Source organism: Mus caroli, chromosome 8 (assembly GCF_900094665.2).
Source record: "Mus caroli chromosome 8, CAROLI_EIJ_v1.1, whole genome shotgun sequence".
Lineage (NCBI taxonomy): Eukaryota > Metazoa > Chordata > Mammalia > Rodentia > Muridae > Mus > Mus caroli.
The window spans coordinates 62,287,581-62,305,160 of NC_034577.1; the positions used below are offsets into that span (position 1 = coordinate 62,287,581).

The 17,580-nt window shown below is 51.4% G+C and overlaps 2 protein-coding genes across 2 annotated transcripts in view; one reads left to right on the top strand and one right to left on the bottom strand.

The window, feature by feature from the left end:
* The first annotated feature begins 1,361 nt into the window (after positions 1–1,361).
* On the top strand, positions 1,362–8,712 carry Hapln4 (hyaluronan and proteoglycan link protein 4). Its single transcript, XM_021170792.1, has 5 exons — positions 1,362–1,462; positions 2,315–2,435; positions 2,664–3,026; positions 4,653–4,976; positions 5,970–8,712. The coding sequence occupies exons 1-5, from the start codon at positions 1,460–1,462 to the stop codon at positions 6,359–6,361; spliced, it is 1,203 nt and encodes a 400-aa protein (XP_021026451.1). The 5' UTR covers positions 1,362–1,459; the 3' UTR covers positions 6,362–8,712.
* A 4,584-nt stretch (positions 8,713–13,296) lies between these two features.
* Ncan (neurocan) overlaps positions 13,297–17,580 on the bottom strand; it is a 26,352-nt gene continuing 22,068 nt past the window's right edge. The window contains exons 13-15 of the mRNA XM_021170711.2: positions 16,437–16,581; positions 15,861–16,043; positions 13,297–14,848 (exon numbers count right to left, since the gene is read on the bottom strand). Of these exons, the coding sequence (XP_021026370.1) occupies positions 14,718–14,848; positions 15,861–16,043; positions 16,437–16,581 (459 nt within the window). The 3' untranslated portion in view covers positions 13,297–14,717. The remainder of the gene's footprint in view (positions 14,849–15,860; positions 16,044–16,436; positions 16,582–17,580) is intronic.

Genomic DNA, 17,580 nt, shown 5'->3' on the forward strand with positions numbered 1-17,580 from the left:
CTTAGCCTCTCCTATACCTCTATGCCTGGCTTTCCCTGACCTCCTCCCCCACTTCCTCCTATTCCTCCTCTTCTCTTCTACCTCCTCCTCCTCCTCCTTCTCCTCCTCCCCCTCTTTAACAAGGTCTTTGTGTAACCCTAGTTGTCCTGGAACTCTGTAGAAAATAAGGTCCTATGTATCCCAGGCAGGCCTTAAATTCCCACTGTAGCCCAAGGTAACTTTACTTTCCTCAATTAGTTATTTTGAGATAAGTTCTCTCATAGTAGCTCTGGCTGTCCGGGAACTTACTACATAGAACAGGCTGGCCTCTAACTGAGATCCGCCTGCCTCTGCCTCCCAAGTGCTGAGACTAAAGGCGGGCGCCATCACAGAAGCAACAAATGAGGCTTCAAACACATGATCCTCCTACCTCTGCCTCTTGCCTCTTAGCATGTTTTATCTGCATGTACCACCACAACTGGCCCAAAGATAACTTTAAATTCCTAACCCTAGGGCTGGTGAGATGGCTCAGTGGGTAAGAGCACCCGACTGCTCTTCCGGAGGTCTGAAGTTCAAATCCCAGCAACCACATGGTGGCACACAACCACCCATAATGAGATCTGATGCCCTCTTCTGGTACAATCAATCAATCAATAAATCTTTAAAAAAAAAAAAATTCCTAACCCTACCGCAGCCTCTCTGGTGTTGAAATGACTAGCCTCCCTTTTATGCAGTGCTGGGGATGGAACCCAGAACCTCAGGCATGTCAGGCGATCCCTTCTCCAACTGAGCTTCAGCCTCAGCCTCCAGCTAACACATGGCCTGGGGATAGGCTAGGCTTGTCTCAAGCTTGCTGTCTACCTGCCTCTGCTGAGATTAGAGACTAGCTCCAAACCCCTTCCCTTTTTTCCTTCTCATCCTAGGCTGACCTCAAACCTGCAGAAGATGACTTTAAACTGCTGGTTCTCCTTTCCCCCTCCAGAATACTTGAGTAACAGTTGTGTGTCACTACCATAAAATGAAGTGTGTTGGGGTAGCAGGGAGGCTAGTGGACTTGAGTCTTTCCTGTGCTGGCAGGAGCTGGAAGACTTGATTAAGGAGCTTGGCCGACCATCCTAGTTTACCCTTCTGCTCACTGGGTGGTTATATGGGACTCCTATGTGGCAGCATGCCTGTCATCCCAGGTGTGGAGTACCAGCTCAGTCCAGTGAAACTAGTCAACTTAGTCCTCGTGGGTGAGAGGTTGGGATGGGTCACTATTACAGTGCTCTCAATTCCCTGTGCTGGGGGGTGGGGGCTGTGCCACCCCCACCCTGTGCTGTGCGTGCGCACGCGCACGCGCGCGATACCTTTAATGCGCCCTCCTCTGCTTGCAGGCAGACGCCCGGATTGCGCGACCCGCAGGACTAGCTGGCCAGATCGCTGTGCGCGTGCGCAGTTGGGGAAGCGCACTGGCCGCTCAGCGGGGGCCACGACCAGGATGGTGAGTGCCACGCTGCACTGGTTTTCGAATCTCACATTTGTCTCTGTCTCGCTTCTCTCTGCCTCTCTCCGCCCTCTCTTTTCCTCTTGCCTCCTCTTTCTCTTTCTTTGGCACTTTTCCTTTCTCTGCCTCTTCAATGTCTCCCCCATGTTTGGGTGGGGGTGGAGAAGAGCGCTCACTTATTCTTTTTCCGTGTCTCTCCCCACTAGTCTCTCCTTCCTCTACCTCTGAGTATCTGCATCTCTGATTATACACCTCTATTTTTGAGTCTCTGGGCCACTGTCTCTGAGTCTCTGGGTCACTGTCTCTGCGTCTCTATTTATGAGTCTCTGTCTCTGCGTCTCTATCTCTGTGTCTCTGCATCTCTGTGTCTCTGAGTACATCTTTGCGTCTCTGTCTCCGAGTCTCTGGGTCTCGAGTCTTTGCGGCTGTCTCCGGGTGTCTGTCTCTGGGTCTCTATCTCTGCATCTCTTACTCTGAGTCTCTGTTCCTGTGTCTCTGTCTCTGGGTTTCGACTCTGGGTCTCGCTCCCTCTATCTCTCCTGGCCTGGCTCAGTAGCCCGTTGCCCCCCACCTCTCCAATCCTGTTCCTCTAGCTCCAACCCCCGCTCGTGCTGCCGGGCTTGCTGCAGTCTCCTGGCGCGCTGATAACCTTGCGGCCCCGGTCCGCGCTGCTGCTCCCCCTCCCGTGCGCTCCCGTAACGGGGGCAGGGACTTAGGGAAGGCGAAAGGAAATCACCTGACCCTCTGTCAGCTCCACGGTTGATGCGTGCCTGAGACCCTTTTGGGGAGGGCTGGCAGTGCTAGGGGCTGTTGGGGCAGTTCAGCTGGAAGCAGCTCCTGTACCCGCAGGCGTGTGCTCCAGGAGCCCTCGGTCACCGCGCACTCTGGGCCGTGGCCTGGGGACTCCTGCTGCTGGTCCCCGTGCTCGCAGGGGCGCAGCGTGGCAGGAAGAAAGTCGTGCACGTGCTGGGTGAGTTTTGTGGGAAGCTCTGGTCATTCCCTGCAATCCCCAATACACGCAGGCGCGCGCGCACACACACAGCAGTGGCCTAGAGTGAATGATGGGAGTGGGATGGGGTGGCGGATTGCCATGGTCCCCTACATTCAATCTCCTCTGAGCTCCTTTCCCATCCTAGACCTACATCCTCTCCCTGAGGGACCCTACCACACCTTTGACCCCTGATTGGTCGCCCCGCAGAGGGCGAGTCCGGTTCCGTGGTGGTGCAGACGGCGCCGGGGCAGGTGGTGAGCCACCGCGGTGGTACCATTGTCTTACCCTGCCGTTACCACTACGAGGCGGCCGCCCACGGTCACGACGGCGTCCGCCTCAAGTGGACGAAGGTGGTAGATCCTTTGGCTTTCGCCGATGTCTTCGTGGCTCTGGGTCCCCAGCATCGAGCCTTCGGTCCCTACCGAGGGCGGGCCGAACTGCAGAATGACGGACCTGGGGATGCCTCCCTGGTCCTCCGAAATGTCACTCTTCAGGACTACGGGCGCTACGAGTGCGAGGTCACCAATGAGCTGGAGGATGACGTCGGCATGGTCAAGCTGGATCTGGAAGGTGATCACAGCATGGGCAGAGAAAAGGGGGAACAGTGCGGGGCAAACTGAATGAGGTTGTTGTAGAGATTTTGTCGGGCAGGGGAATAGCTCATTTAAAAATTACAGCTCTTATTTAATGTATGTGTATACTAATGTATGCCTGTGGTTAAGGCCAGAAGAGGCCTCCCTTCCCCTGGAGTTGGAGTTACAGGTGGCTGAGACCTGCCTGGTGTCGGTGTGGGGAACAGAACTCTTTTTAGCTGGAGGAGAAACAAGGAAGAAAGAGGTCCCCCCACCATTTTTTTTCCTTCCCTTCTAGACAAGGTCTCACCATGTAGGCCTGGCTGTCTTGGAACCCACTACATAGACCACGCTAGCCTTTGTTGGGATAATCTTTTGGTGCACTGTGTGAAGGCCTGCCTAAAGGCACCTTCTGATTAATAAAATCTCAACAGCCTTGAATTTGCAGCGATCAGCATGCCTCTCAAGTGAAGGGATCAATGGTGAGGGCCATGCCTGGCCTGAAGAAAGTGTTTTTTAAACCGCTGAGCCATCTCTTCAGCACTAGCTCTATGACTAAGACAAGGTTTAATGGACCCCAGGTTGGCTTTGAACTCTTGAGCTTTAAAGAAAAAAAGTTATATTGAATTTTGGTGTGTGCACTTCTGTGTGTGCTTACGAGTACACACATGCCACGGTGCTTGAATGGAGATCACAAACAATTTGCAGAATGGATTCTCTCCTGGAATAGAACTCAATTTGTCAGGGTTGGTGGCAAATGCCATTACCTTCAGAGTCATTCTATTGACACTTCTGAACATTTTAACAAAGGAAAATTGTAGCTGTCTTCATTAGATGCTTTCTGTTTGCCAGCCACTTAGCTGAAGGGCTCTCTGGAGCTTCTCATTTAATTTCCTCAAATCCCCAAGGTAGACAGCTATTAACCTAGAGATGAGCTCTGCCTCAAGAAGGCTATGGAGTTGCCCTGGGCATCTGTAGGTGAGGGGCGTGGCCAAGATTCGGCATCCTGTCCATCAAAACGCTAGGGCTTCACCATAGCTGGTGTTTGCATCCTGTCCTGGAATAGGGGCCAGCATGAGATTCAGCCTAAACCCTGTCCTTAAGCACAGAAACACTCCAGAGTTGGGTTGACTGAGCTTAGGGAGAAATAAGTTTAGAGTTACAGTCCCAGGCAGTTGGAAGGGAAACACTTTAAATAATACTGGCAAATCAGAGGGCTTGACACCTGCCCAACTGTTTCAGGGCCCAGGGTGTAGGAGTACTGCCCTAGGGACAGGTCTTTCCACTTCAGTAGTGAGTTGTCAGAACATTGGGACAGAGGACATTAAGAGTTGAGTTTTGATGGATGAATTAGGCAGCTGGAGAAGGATAGAAAGAACATGAATGAAGGTCTGTGGCCATGGAAGAGTAGCCATGATTAAAATATATTAAGGCAGAGGAGCACATCCCACACTTGAATCCAAGGACACATATGGGCATGAGGGGGCTAGAGGTGCGGCCGGGTCCGAGGGCTGAGAGAAAAGTGAACTGGAAGGTTCTGTTTCATGTAAGGTGTAGTAGAATCCAGTGTGGTGTGTGTGTGTGTGTAACCCTGACAGACTCCTATTTGTCTTCGTCCACCCAGGGGTGGTCTTCCCCTATCACCCGCGCGGAGGTCGCTACAAGATGACTTTCGTGGAAGCGCAGCGTGCTTGTGCTGAACAGGATGGCATTTTGGCGTCCGCGGAACAGCTGCACGCGGCTTGGCGCGATGGCCTGGACTGGTGCAACGCGGGATGGTTACGCGATGGCTCAGTGCAGTACCCAGTGAGCCATGCCCGGGAGCCCTGTGGCGGGACTGGGAGCACTGGAGCTGGTGGCGGCACCAACGGGGGCGTGCGGAACTATGGATATCGTCATAACGCCGAGGAACGCTACGATGCCTTCTGCTTCACGTCCAACCTCCCGGGTGAGTTAAGTCTTTTCCAAAGATGCCGGTCTCCAGCACTTATTTCCCGCCTTCTTGAAAGAGACCTGTCCCAAGGACCTAGGCCCCCTAAATACATAGGCTTCTCCCTGAAGGGGACCCTTTCCTCTCTCCTTCCTCTTAATCATTATGTCCTCTCCCTGGAAAGAAGGCCCTCTCCTCCAGTTCAAAAGCTCTTTCCCTGGAGGGACACCTGCCCCACATGCACAGGCCCTGACCCATGGAGCCTGGCCCCGTTCCTGAGTGCATAGTCCCAGTCCCCTAGAATGAGGTCCGCCTCAGGCGCATATGCCCCGCCCCTTAGGGAGAAACCCGCCCCAAGTGCCTAGTCTCCAACCCTTTGAGGAAGACAGCCCTAACCGCCTAATCCTAGGGCCTGGCAGGTGGAGGGAAGTCTGTCTCAGAAACATAGACCCCGTCCCTCGGGATATAGGCTTTTTCTCTCTTGAGGAAAGACTTCCTCCATGGGCTCTGCCCCAAAGAGATAGGCACATTTTAAGCCCAAAGGCCCCATCCCCGCCTTCCTGAGGAAGACCTGTCCGAAAGACATAGAGCCTACACGGTGATTGAAGGTCCATTTCAAGAGTGTGGACCCTGCCCACAAGAACACAAGAACACAAATCCTATGCCTAACGATATAGACACTACGCTAAGGCATAAGGACACTAGAGAAAACCTTTCCCAAACATAGGTCGCGCCCCAAATAGGAGCCCTGCCCAATGGACAGAGATCTCCCTGAAGTGCATAGACCCTCCCTCCAAGACCATTGTGCCCCACCAAAGTGAGCAGGACCCGTTCCTCCGCCTTGCCCTCCGCTTTCCAGGCGCCACAGGGGGGCAGTGAAATGCCACATGGTACCCGCATTGCACTGGCGGTCTCAGGTTGCAGTGAATGGGATGGACTAGGCTCAGGACTATGCTGGAGCCTGGCGGGCCTATCCCTGGCCGGGGTCTAACACACTCTCGGGTCCCACAGGCCGCGTGTTTTTCCTGAAGCCGCTGCGACCTGTGGCCTTGGCCGGGGCGGTGCGCGCGTGCGCTGCGCGGGGTGCCACAGTGGCCAAGGTCGGGCAGCTGTTCGCTGCGTGGAAGCTGCAGCTGTTGGACCGCTGCACTGCAGGCTGGCTGGCGGATGGCAGCGCGCGCTATCCCATCGTGAATCCGCGAACTCGCTGCGGAGGTCCTCGGCCCGGCGTGCGCAGCCTGGGTTTCCCTGACGCCTCCCGACGTCTCTTCGGTGTCTACTGCTACCGCGCTCCAGGTGCCCCAGATCCGGCTCCAGGCGGCTGGGGCTGGGGCTGGGCCGGCGGAGGAGGTTGGGCTGGAGGGTCGAGGGATCCGGCTGCCTGGACCCCGCTGCGTGTATAGATCTGGAAGGATGCGTGTTTGGGGGTGTTAGTGGCTGATCCAGTGGCCTCATGCACCCCCTGGATACCGACCACGTCTCAGAGTTTCAGAGATTCCTTGGACATATGACACACCCCTGCGGTGCACTGCAGACTGATCTAGCTACCTGTGGTCTTTGGACATTGACCATACCTAAGGTCTCCTGGATAAGCGACCTACCCCTGCGGTGAGCTGCAGGCTGCCCCACTTGTTGTGGTCCTTGGTCGCTGACTATGTTGCCCTCTGAGGATCCCCTTTGGATAGTGGATGATTCATCTTTTAGACCTTGCCCAGAAGAGTCATGCTCTCCCTAATCCCCGGGACCCCAGTAGACCAGCAGGACTCTACGGTTTCCAAAAGATGAGCCACCCTTCTATGGCCTTCTAAAAAACAGGTGGACACGCCCCTCAGTCACCTGGAGGCTGGACCCCCAGGATTAACTGGAGACCTGCCCCCCAAACTTTCTGTATTTCCCAGGATCTGGAAAACTGGTCTTGGATAGTCAGCTGTACACTGACTCCATCACCTGGTGAAGAAACAGAAAACCGCAGGTCACAAGATGATCGTGCTCTGTACAGGCAAGTGACCCAGATTCCCACTCTTTCAGAGAGTCTCTTTACGTTTTCAAGGTAGCATACTTTGTCCCTGGGTCAATATGGAGGACAGACCCAACACCTCTGGTGTCACAGGAGAGTCTCCTCAGCTGGCTCCAGGAACAGTGGTCATGCCTATCCCTCAGGTTTTCCTCTGACCAGAGAGTAGACTTGCTTGAATGTCCCGTCCCCGGGCTCCTTGGGGGATGTCACCAAAGAGATTATTCCCTCAGACCAGAAACCCCTAAAAATCTGACTTGCAGAGACCAAGCTGCTCGGCTTCTTAAGGTCACATAGGCCACCAGTGCAGCCTTACCAGGCTCACCCGCTACACCCATGGAAGTGGCACATTCTGCCTTCCTCTGTAACCATGGTTACCACACTTTTCCTTTCTTACTGGCCTAAAGCCTAACACCTATCACTTCATTTTTGTCTGTCCCTGCCCTGGTGGACCTCAGTGGAGACAATCTTCCCCCCTGAGAATCCTCAGGATAACCCAACATTCAGTTCTCCAGGCCTCTCCGCGGGAACAGCTGCCCCTTTCCCAAAGTGCATCTTCTGTTTCTCTCAGTTGCCCAAGCCCCACCCCTAGACAGTTTGAAACACCCGGGACTGTTGCCATGGAGACCAAACCTCTGGTGTCCAAGGTAACAGAATACCTGTCCCTTCAAGACTTTTCCCCTCCAGGGTCCCATCCAGTCCAACTGTTGCCATAGAGAACATCAGTGTCTCCATGACAACTGACCTGCAGCACTCAGGAACTTCTTGCTATGGGTCCCTCTGACTGAAGCTGCCTGCTGCGTTCCTCAGGCACCTGACAAATGTCCCTTCTTCAGATGGGCCTATGAAGGACTCGGCTTCAGGAACAGCTATGTGCACCATCCATTTGCATGCTAACTTTACTCCACCCAGCAGCTGAGCAGGAGCCACCACTGCAACCCCCTCCAGCATTTCAAATGTTCACCCTGCAGACTAGGAAACTGAGGCTGTGGTACCGCACAAAGGCCGACCTTTCCTTCTTGGAAATCAAGGAGGGCAGATTCTCCCTGAAACCATCAATTTCAACCCATTTCTGAGGACCCATGTGTGCTCAAGGGTCAAGATCAGCCCAAATGCAAGAGCCTCCAGGTCTCAGATGCTGCTGGAACCAGCAAGTACCCTTGTCCACACACCTTCCTGCCTGCCCCATCTATCTTGGCTAATTCCACCCCTGAGTCTGGAAGCTAAGGGGCTGTGGGCTCCAGTCACACCTTTTGTTCTAAAGTGTGCAACCAAAAACGTACCCTGACTCTTCTCTGGGCTAGGATTGTTCTGAGGTCCCCAGCAGCAGCCTGCAGCCCAGGTTCAATAAACCTTTGGTTTTTTCCGGTGAATGTGAAACAAGGCTGCCAGACCCTGTCAGTGCAGTGAGCTTCTCGGTTCAAAAGTGGCTCCTGTCCCTTTTCACTGCTCCAGGACCCTGTGGGATCCTGTCTGACCTCCTCATGTGCCCTGGGGCATGTGTGCATACACATGAATCATAGTAACAATGTCATCTAAAAAACGTTAAGTAGGAGCTGGCTGTAGAAATGAGGTAGCCATCTGTATTTTTATTTGTTTGTTTATTTATTTCGGTTTTTTTGAGACATAGTTTCACTGTTTAGACTTGGCTGTCGTGGAACTTGCTACATAGACCAGGCTTGGCCTTGAACTCAGTGATCTGCCTGCCCCAAGTGCTGAGATTAAAGGTGTAAGCCACCAGTGCCTGGCCAATTTTTATTTATTTTTAAGTTTTTTTGTCAGTATTTCCTGTGTGTCTGGTGTCCCTGGAGGCCTGCCGAAGGAGCTGGACCCCGTAGCTAGAGTTAGAGATAGTTTTGCTGCTGCATTTGGGAGAGCAGCAAGGCATCTTGGTCAACTAAGCCAGCTCTCTAGCCCCGAATTTTTGTTTGTAAACTTGACTTATTCACTGGTGTTTAGTGTGTGGGAGTGGGAGTGTGTACAAGACAAGTGGTCAGAGGACAGGAGCCAAGTCTCAGTGGTTGGCATTCATACAGTCCTGGACCAATCAAGGTTACTCTGGAAAACGGGCCATACCATTATTGGCTGAGTTGGGGTGGCTCCACTCACTTTGCTTCCATTCAATGAAAGCTGGATATTTTACATGCAAAAGGGAAGGTGGACCCCACTTCAGGGATTGAAAATGTTTATCTAGAAATCCAACCTCACCAGTATCCGTGCTATTCCTCTTCTCCAAATAAAGTTGGGGGATGGGGAGCGGGTGCCCATCTTTGTGGCTCTCAGAATTCAGAGCCAGTCTGGTCTACAGCAGTGGGTCTCCACCCCTTTGGGGGTCACATCAGATCTCCTGCATATCAGAACTTTACATTACAATTCATAACAGTAGCAAAATTATAGTTATGAAGTAGCAATGAACTAATTTTATGGTTGGGGGGTCACCACACCATGAGGAACTGTATTAAAGGGTCTCAGCGTTAGGAAGGGTGAATGATTTTTCCAGGCCAGTTAAGGTTATGTAGTAAGACCCTGTTTCAAAAACTAAGACACCCTTGCCTTCTCCCACTCTGGTACATGCCTTTAGTCACTAAGGTTGACTGGGACACACCTCCATCCGCTGTGCACAATTGTCCCCAGCTACAGATGACAGGGTTTTACATAGCTGGCAGCAGTCATTGCTGCCTTGATGGATGGCCACCCTAGAGCCTGGCAAGATGCTTCAATGGGTAAAGGTACTTGTTGCTGGGCCTGGTGAACTGAGTTTGACCGGTGGGACTCCCACTCAGAAGGAGAGAGCTGACTCCCAGGCTGGCTTTGACTTCCACATCTGCACTGTGGCTCCTATGGGCATCTCTCTGTTGTTGATGGTGGTGGTGGTTCTTTTGAGACAGGATCGCTCTGTGTAGTCTTAGCTGTCCTGGAACTCGCTTTGTAAGCCGGGCTAGGTTTGAACTCAGAGATCCACCTGGCTCTGCCTCCAGAGTGCTGGGATTAAAGTCATGTGCCACCATCCAGCTTGGTTCACACTTCTTATCCTACCACTCAGTAGGCTGAGGTAGAAAGATTGCTGTGAGGCCAGCCTGAGCTACAGAATAAGGCCAGCAGTCAATAGCTAGCTAATTCTCTGCATCACTGGCAGGCAGCTCATAGCTGCACTTCTCCAGGGCATGTATCTGTCTTCCTCTCCTACGTTCATTTGTTTGTTGCCCAGGCTAGCCCTCCTGCCTCCACCTCTGCAGCACTGCGAGGAGGCATGTACGATGCTGCTCTGTTTCTTATCTGGAGGTGTGTGTGCCTTGCTTGCTTTTCTCTCTGTGACTAGTTGCCCAACAGCAAATTAGGGAAGGGGATTATTAGACTCTCAGTTCAAGGATACCATCTGTCGCAGTGGGAATGTCATGATGGCAGGGGCACTCAGGTCACATTGTGCCCACAGGAAGTAATTAGAGTGACGAATGCTACCAGCCCCCTGGTTTTGTCCCTCTTTGCGTGTGTGTGTGTGTAACTTTATTTTGTGGGAGGAGGAGAGGACTCACTTCATGGTCCCCTTATGGTTCTGTACTTCGACCATGTGGGTCTAGGGAACTGGACTAAAACCATCAGGCTTAGCCACAAGCACCTTCACTGGCAGAGCCATCTTGCCAGCCCCTCAATGCTGATTTCAAATAAATCATGGGGTTTTTTTTTTTGATGACTTTAGTCTTTTCTCTTCTTTGTCCAAAACTGTGGCTATGTATTCCCTTCCAGTCCAACTCATTTTATTCCACCCACCGTGCCTGTCCTCTGTTGTGCAGGACTCCTGGGATCTGGTGGGATCCCTGAGGCTGGTGTAGGAAGATCTAGAGTTCAAAGTCAGCCTGGGACAAACAGTGAGACTCTGGGGGAAAAAGGAAAAGGAAGGAAGGAAGGAAGAAAGGGAGGGAGGAAGGGAGAAAGAGAGAGGAGAGGAGGGAGGGAGGGAAAAAGAAAGAAAGGAAGGAAGGAAGAAAGAAAGAAAGAAAGAAAGAAAGAAAGAAAGAAAGAAAGAAAGAAAGAAAGAAAGAAAGAAAGAGAAAAGATACCTTTTATTTCTCCTGCGGTGCCCTACTTTCCCTCTGACCCGGCAGTATGTGGCTCCTAATAAGGGCTCAGGGCCCATGGCTGTGGCTCACTTAGTGGAGTGTTTGTATCTCAGTTCACAAAGCGCTCTCCTAGCATTCGTAAAGTTCCCAGCACCCCATAAAACAAACCAGCAGTGGATAGGCAGAGGCATATAGATCACAGAGTTTCAGGCAAGCCTGGTCGAAAGAGAGACACTCTGTCTCAAAACCAAAACAAATGGGAAACTGGTCAGTTCAAGATCCTTCTCAGATGCGTAGGGAATTCTGGGCCAGGCTAGGCTATGTGAGTCATCACTCCAAAGAAATGCAGGCTCTCAGTAAATGACCAGGCAAGTGAGCCGGTGAGGGGTGGGTGAGGGGGCCACAGGCAAGTTGAACTGTTAAAAAATTTTTATTAAAATGTCCAATAAGTACATTAACATCCACAGTGTCAGATAGCACAGATCCACGGAACAGATCCACGGAACAGCAAAGCTCCCAGAAAACCAAACCAAACCAAACCCAGCAGAACCTGTAGCCATTCGCACACATACACACTCCTCCTGCATACTGGCCCAAGCAGACACACCAGTGAGGGGGAAAGCTGGAGCTGAGGCTCCAGTCCAGAAAAGCCTAAAGCATGCCCCTCCGTGGAGCAGGCAGTGCAGGGGCTAGGAAGAACCTCTGAGCCCCAGCAGGCCTCGCCCTCAATCCCCCCAGCAGGGAATTGGTGTGGTTCCTTCTGAATTAGAAAATGTTACCAAGAAGCTTCGTCCCCAGTCACAGGGACCTTTAGGGATCAGGGTCCAGTTTGCTTTTCTCAACCATTTCCCAAGTCTGCTCGTGTGTGTGTGTGTGTGTGTGTGTGTGTGTGTGTGTGTGTATGTCTGACAGCAGGTAAGGGGTTTAGGTCTCTTCCCTTAAACATAAAGCAAAATTTGGAGCACAAATCAAGACCAGAGTTTGCAAATCGAACTAAGTTGGTAGCGTTCAAAGCACAGATAAGAGTGCTTGGAGCTCAGTTGAAGAGTACTTGTGGCTCAGTTGACAGAGTGCTAGGAGCTCAGTTGACAGAGTACTTGTGGCTCAGTTGACAGAATGCTTGGGGCTAAGTTGACAGAGTGCTTGGAGCTCAGGTGTAGAACATTTACTTAGTATGCACAAATCTCTGGGTTCCATCCCTAGCATTGTATACACCAGTCATAGTGCATACCTGCCATTCTAGTACTTGGGAAACTGAGGCAGAAGGATCAGGACTTTAAGGTTATCCTCAGCTACCTAGTGAATTCAAGGCCAGACTGAGGCCCTGTCCAAAAAAACAACACTTACAGTAATTATAATGCACAGAAGGAAATTCTTGCTCTAGCTCCTCTATCATAGTCTGTAACTTTGTCTTTCTCTTACCATCAAGTGGAAATGGGAGACTAAGGGCCACATGGGCTGCTGAGAGGATTCAAGGGCATCTCACAAGGCTTTACACGGCTTCTATTCAGTAACTGCTCCAGGCTTTCATTACCTCCTATGAGTGATGCAGGTTCAGTAAACACTTAGGAAGAGCTGGGCATGGACCCCAGAACCTGTGCACTCATCCCTGCCCTGACCCACCCAATCCTACAGTTTTTGAAATTTTTACTTATTTATTTTGTGCTTGTGCAGTATGTGTGTGGGGGGAGAGGGTTGTGCGTGTGTTGGAGAATCACCCACATTGTAGTGTGCTACCCTTTAAAGGTTTGCTGTGATCCTCCAGGCTAGCTGGCTCATGAGCTTCCTGTAGTCTCAGCACAGGGATGCTGGCACCAGGGTTCACACCCTACCTGGCTTTTCACTTTTAAAACATGGGTCCCAGGGGTTAAACTGACTTCTTCAGGCTTATGCAGCATCTTTACCCACAGGGCTAAGCTCAGGCTCTACTGTGGCTTTAACACAAATTCACAGATTCTACCCACACTGCATGGGCTCTGTAGACAAATCCTTCTGTGAGGGACCCTGTCCCTGGCTTGGGAAGTCTTTTCTGGGGTGTAGATGGGAAGAGGGAATCCAAAGTGGATTCTTTCACATTTTGAAAAACGTAGAGCCAGGCGTGGTGGTGCACACCTTTAATCCCAGCACTTGGGAGGCAGCGGCAGGCAGATTTCTGAGTTCGAGGCTAGCCTGGTCTACAAAGTGAGTTCCAGGACAGCCAGGGCTATACAGAGAAACCCTGTCTCGGGGAAAAAAAAAAAGGAAAAGAAAAATGTAAAACCAGGCGAGAAGGTGTGTTAGTGTGTGTACATGCATGTGTGTGTATGTATGTATGTGTGTGTTGATTCTAAGAGAATTCTTCTTTCTACCATAGGACCATGAACACTGTAAGCATAAAGTCCATCAGGCAGGATATGGAAACAGAAGTGGGGTGGGGCAGGGATGGAATCTGAGGCAGGAGATTTATTGAGGTCTGATGAAAAGACAGGCTCTGGGTTAGAAAACATGGCACCATCTTGGTTCAGGCAGAAGGTTGTCTGTCTCCCTGAGAGATGGAGGGGGAGGATACAGCAGCATCCAGCACATTGTACTCCACTGATCTCACTTCTGTGCACACGGGTGTGGGAGGTTTGTCATCACTCACAAAGCCACGAAACTGCCACACACAATGGCGTATGCCTGTCACCTTCAGGTGGCTGAGAAAGGATGATTGCTGTGGCCTGAAACCCAGCCTAGGCTCCGGAGATCTTACGTCAATAAAACCAATAAAACTGGGCAGACAGTTCGCTGAGTTCCAGGTTAGCCTGGTCTAGATAGCAAGTTCCAGGCCAGCCAGGGCCGCACACTGAGGCCCTGTCTCAAAACAAAAACAACCCAAAACTGAACCACCAGATCTTAGCACTGCACTAGACCTGGGGAGTTAGCAAGACACTGACCCTCCCCACCCCCATCGCTCGGAGTGACCTCCCCTAGGAAGCCAAGGAGGCCAGTGGCTCTAAGAGACATCACTAACATTCAGTATATAAGAGTTCCACACTAGATTTAGTGGTCTGCACCAAGACCAAAGACTAGGGCTGGTTAGCAGAGAGAGCCCTGCTCAGTACTAGGTGCCATGTCCAGCACCAAATAAACCAGGTAGGCATGGTGGCGCAGAGGCAAGAGGATTGAGACTTCAAGGACATCTTTCTACAATAGTGAGTTCAAGGCCAGCCTAGTTTGGGGGTTGGAGGTGTTGGAATTGGGAGGGAGGAAGAAGAAAGGGGAAAAAGAAAACCAGAGGAGTGGAAGCCACCCTTGGGGGATCCCAGGAGATGGCAGGCCATCATGTTTGCTCTGCTGATCCTCCACTCAAATACAGTGACTTTAGCCAAACCTTCACCATAGATTCAGGATGGCCCACCATCTCCTAAGCCTGAATCTCTGGTGCGAAAGCCACTCCCCAGCACACACAGACATACTGTTGCCCCTTGTGGATGCAAACTTCAGGACCCCCTTTAATGGCTGGGAAGTGACCCTAGAGGCTCAGCCAGACCAGCGTGGCCTCTCAGGCTCAGCCACCCCTGCCAGGAGGACCTCAGTAACAGAGGACCTACCACAGGGGTGTGGGGCTCTGCAGTGTCCCCACCCTCTCTGGTGGATGCTGGGTTCTGGGTCTCCAAGGAAACGCGCTGGAGAAGGTGTGGGCTTGTGCTTGGTTAGTCTGGGTCTTTAGCAGAAATCCCCTTCGTCTTTCTCCCAGTCTCCCACTGGGTGTCTCTTGTGTTTTCTGTGCTCCTTGCGAGGCTTGTGATGTCGGTGTGGGTGGTGGTGGTGTCGACGCATCCGATGTGACCGCCTGGCTGCAGGGATGGGAGAGATGAGAAGGGGTGAAGATGACTGGCTGGATGCCACTGGCCTCCTCAGAGGGATGCAAAGAGAAAAACACTAGGAAGGCAGGTGGCCTTGGGAAGCAGAGGCAGGAAGCACAAGGCTAGCCATTCCTGCACAGTGAGACCCCTTTTCAATAACAAAAGAAAACAAAACAAAACAAAAACCAACTCTGCAGGGGCAGAAAATGTGACTTAGTTTACCAAAAGAGCCATATCCCTGGATGGTGTGTGTCTTACTTTGTAGCCCAGGCTGGCCTGGGGTCTCCAGCCCCTTTCCAGCAGCCTCAGAGCAGCTGAGAACAGGGTGGGGATCCGTGTGGGAACTTTTGTGTACCTGACACCCCAGCACTGGGAGTCTGCTAGCAAGGCTTGGTTACACGTCCCAACTTTGAGGCCAGCCAAGGTTATGTGAGATTCTGTCTCTAAAACAAACAATTAAGCATACAAACAAAAGCCCTAAGTAGGCTGGTAGTAATACTTCACTTATCTGTAAGGCTCTATTACCAGGAAGACTTTTTCTTCTTCTTTTCTTTTTTCTTTTGGTAGCCCAGGCTGGCCTCAAATTTACTACATAGCAGAGGATGATCTTGAACTCGATCCTCCTACCTCCACCTTCTGAGTGCTGGAATGACAGGTGTTGCCACCAGTCCTAGCTTATGCAGTGCTGGAAATGGACACACTGGCTCTACCCACTGAGCCACAAACACTTTATCCACTGAGTCACAAGTACTCTACCCACTGAGCCACAAGCACTCTACCCACTGAGTCACAAGCACTCTACCCACTGAGCCACATCCTCAGCTTAGCCTTTTTTTTCCTGTGGGTCTTACGCCCAGGCTGACCTCGAATTTGTAATCTCCCTGCCTCAGCCTCCATGTTGCCAGGGTTACAGATGTTGCACCATTGTGGAATAGACATTCTAATCAAGATCTATAAACGACTGGGATCCTGCTGGGGACAGGGTATCCAGCATGGCACTTACGTTTGATGCACATGATCTGAGGCCGGTCCCACTTCCCGTTGTTACGGCAGCGGATAGTGGCCACACGGTGCTGGGAGAATCCTTCATCACACTGGTATCGCACAGTGGCATGGACATTATACTTGATCTTGCGCACACCAACAAGAGAGGCATTCTCCACTGCTGGAGGGGGACCACACAGCACTGGGGACAGAGGAGCCTCTGGTTAAGGAAGTTGGTAAAGGTGAGGATAAACCAGTAACACATCTTGTTGAACAAGAATCCTCCACTGTTATCAAGTCTCTCCCTCTGCTACAAATGACTGTGGCTATCTCTTTCTTGCCTTTTACATAAACCAGCAGCACCTTATGATGGGAACAGAATCTTCTGGACACACCCCACTCCCTAGGACATAAGGCACAAGAAAAAAACTGGAGCACAAAAGAAAAATGGACATAATGTATATAAATTATTTCCTTCATATGTAAAGAGTTCCCAGAAATCAATAACCTCAAGGCACTAATTGGGAAGTGGTCAGGTCACAGGAAAACAACTACAAGTGTCTGGAAGGAGAACAGGGAAAGAAGTGTGCAGTACCTGTACCCTTCTTGCAGACATAGGGGAGGTTGTAGTTGCAGGGGACATCATTCCAGCGCCCACTCTCATGTGCCACCATCACCACACAATCCTCCCCACCTGCGAAGAAATTATCCGGCTGCTTCTCCCTCCAGTTCTCATATTGCTTTGGGGAGAGAGAGAGAGAGAAAGTGAGTTGGGGTCACTCTCTTACCTGGCTGTCAGCCCAGTTCTTGGCACTTCCTGTGGGTTTCCTGTGGGCAGACCCCTCCAACACGAGAACCAGAGTCCCCTTCTTTTACCCCACCCCAGGTTCCCATGCACATCAGCATTAGGTAAATAGTTGAAGAAATGCTGGCCCTAGCTTGGAAGTAAAGAAGGGCTTTCCTGAGGACGCAACAGGGAGCAGTACAACATTGGGACCCAGGTACAGGACAGACGTCCAAGCACAGGGAACAACACCTGCAAAGACTTTGGGCAGGAAAGAAGTCAGTGCCACATGGAAAGAATGCTTGTTGGTAGAGTGGGCGAGGCCAGATCTCACCAGCAGCAAGAGGGGATGAATAGCTTAAAAATTGTGTAGTCTTGCCTTTAAACACTGCATTTTTAAAATTTGAACAGGAGAGACAGCTCAGTAGTTGAGCACTGGCTGCTCTTTCAGAGAACCTGAGTTCAAGTCTCAGGACTCACATAGTGGCTCACAGCCTTTGGTAACTCCAGATTCAGAGGCTCCAGTGCTCTCTCCTGACCTCAGAGGGCACTGCACGTACACAGTGTACAGACAATCTAGCAAAGCATCCCTATGCATTAAATAAGTAAACAAGATGTTACCCCAATATGAACTAACCAGTACCCCCAGAGCTCGTGTCTCTAGCTGCATATGTAGCAGAGGATGGCCTAGTCGGCCATCATTGGGAAGAGAGGCCCCTTGGTCTTGCAAACTTTATATGCTCCAGTACAGGGGAACACCAGGGCCAAGAAGTGGGAGTGAGTGGGTAGGGGAGCAGGGTGGGGGGAGGGTATAGGGGACTTTTGGGATAGCATTTGAAATGTAAATGAAGAAGATACCTAATAAAAAATTGGAAAAAAATGTTACCCCCAAAATTTATTCATTGAGTCATGCCTGGCGTGCGTACTTTAAATCCCAGCACTCGGGAGACAGAGG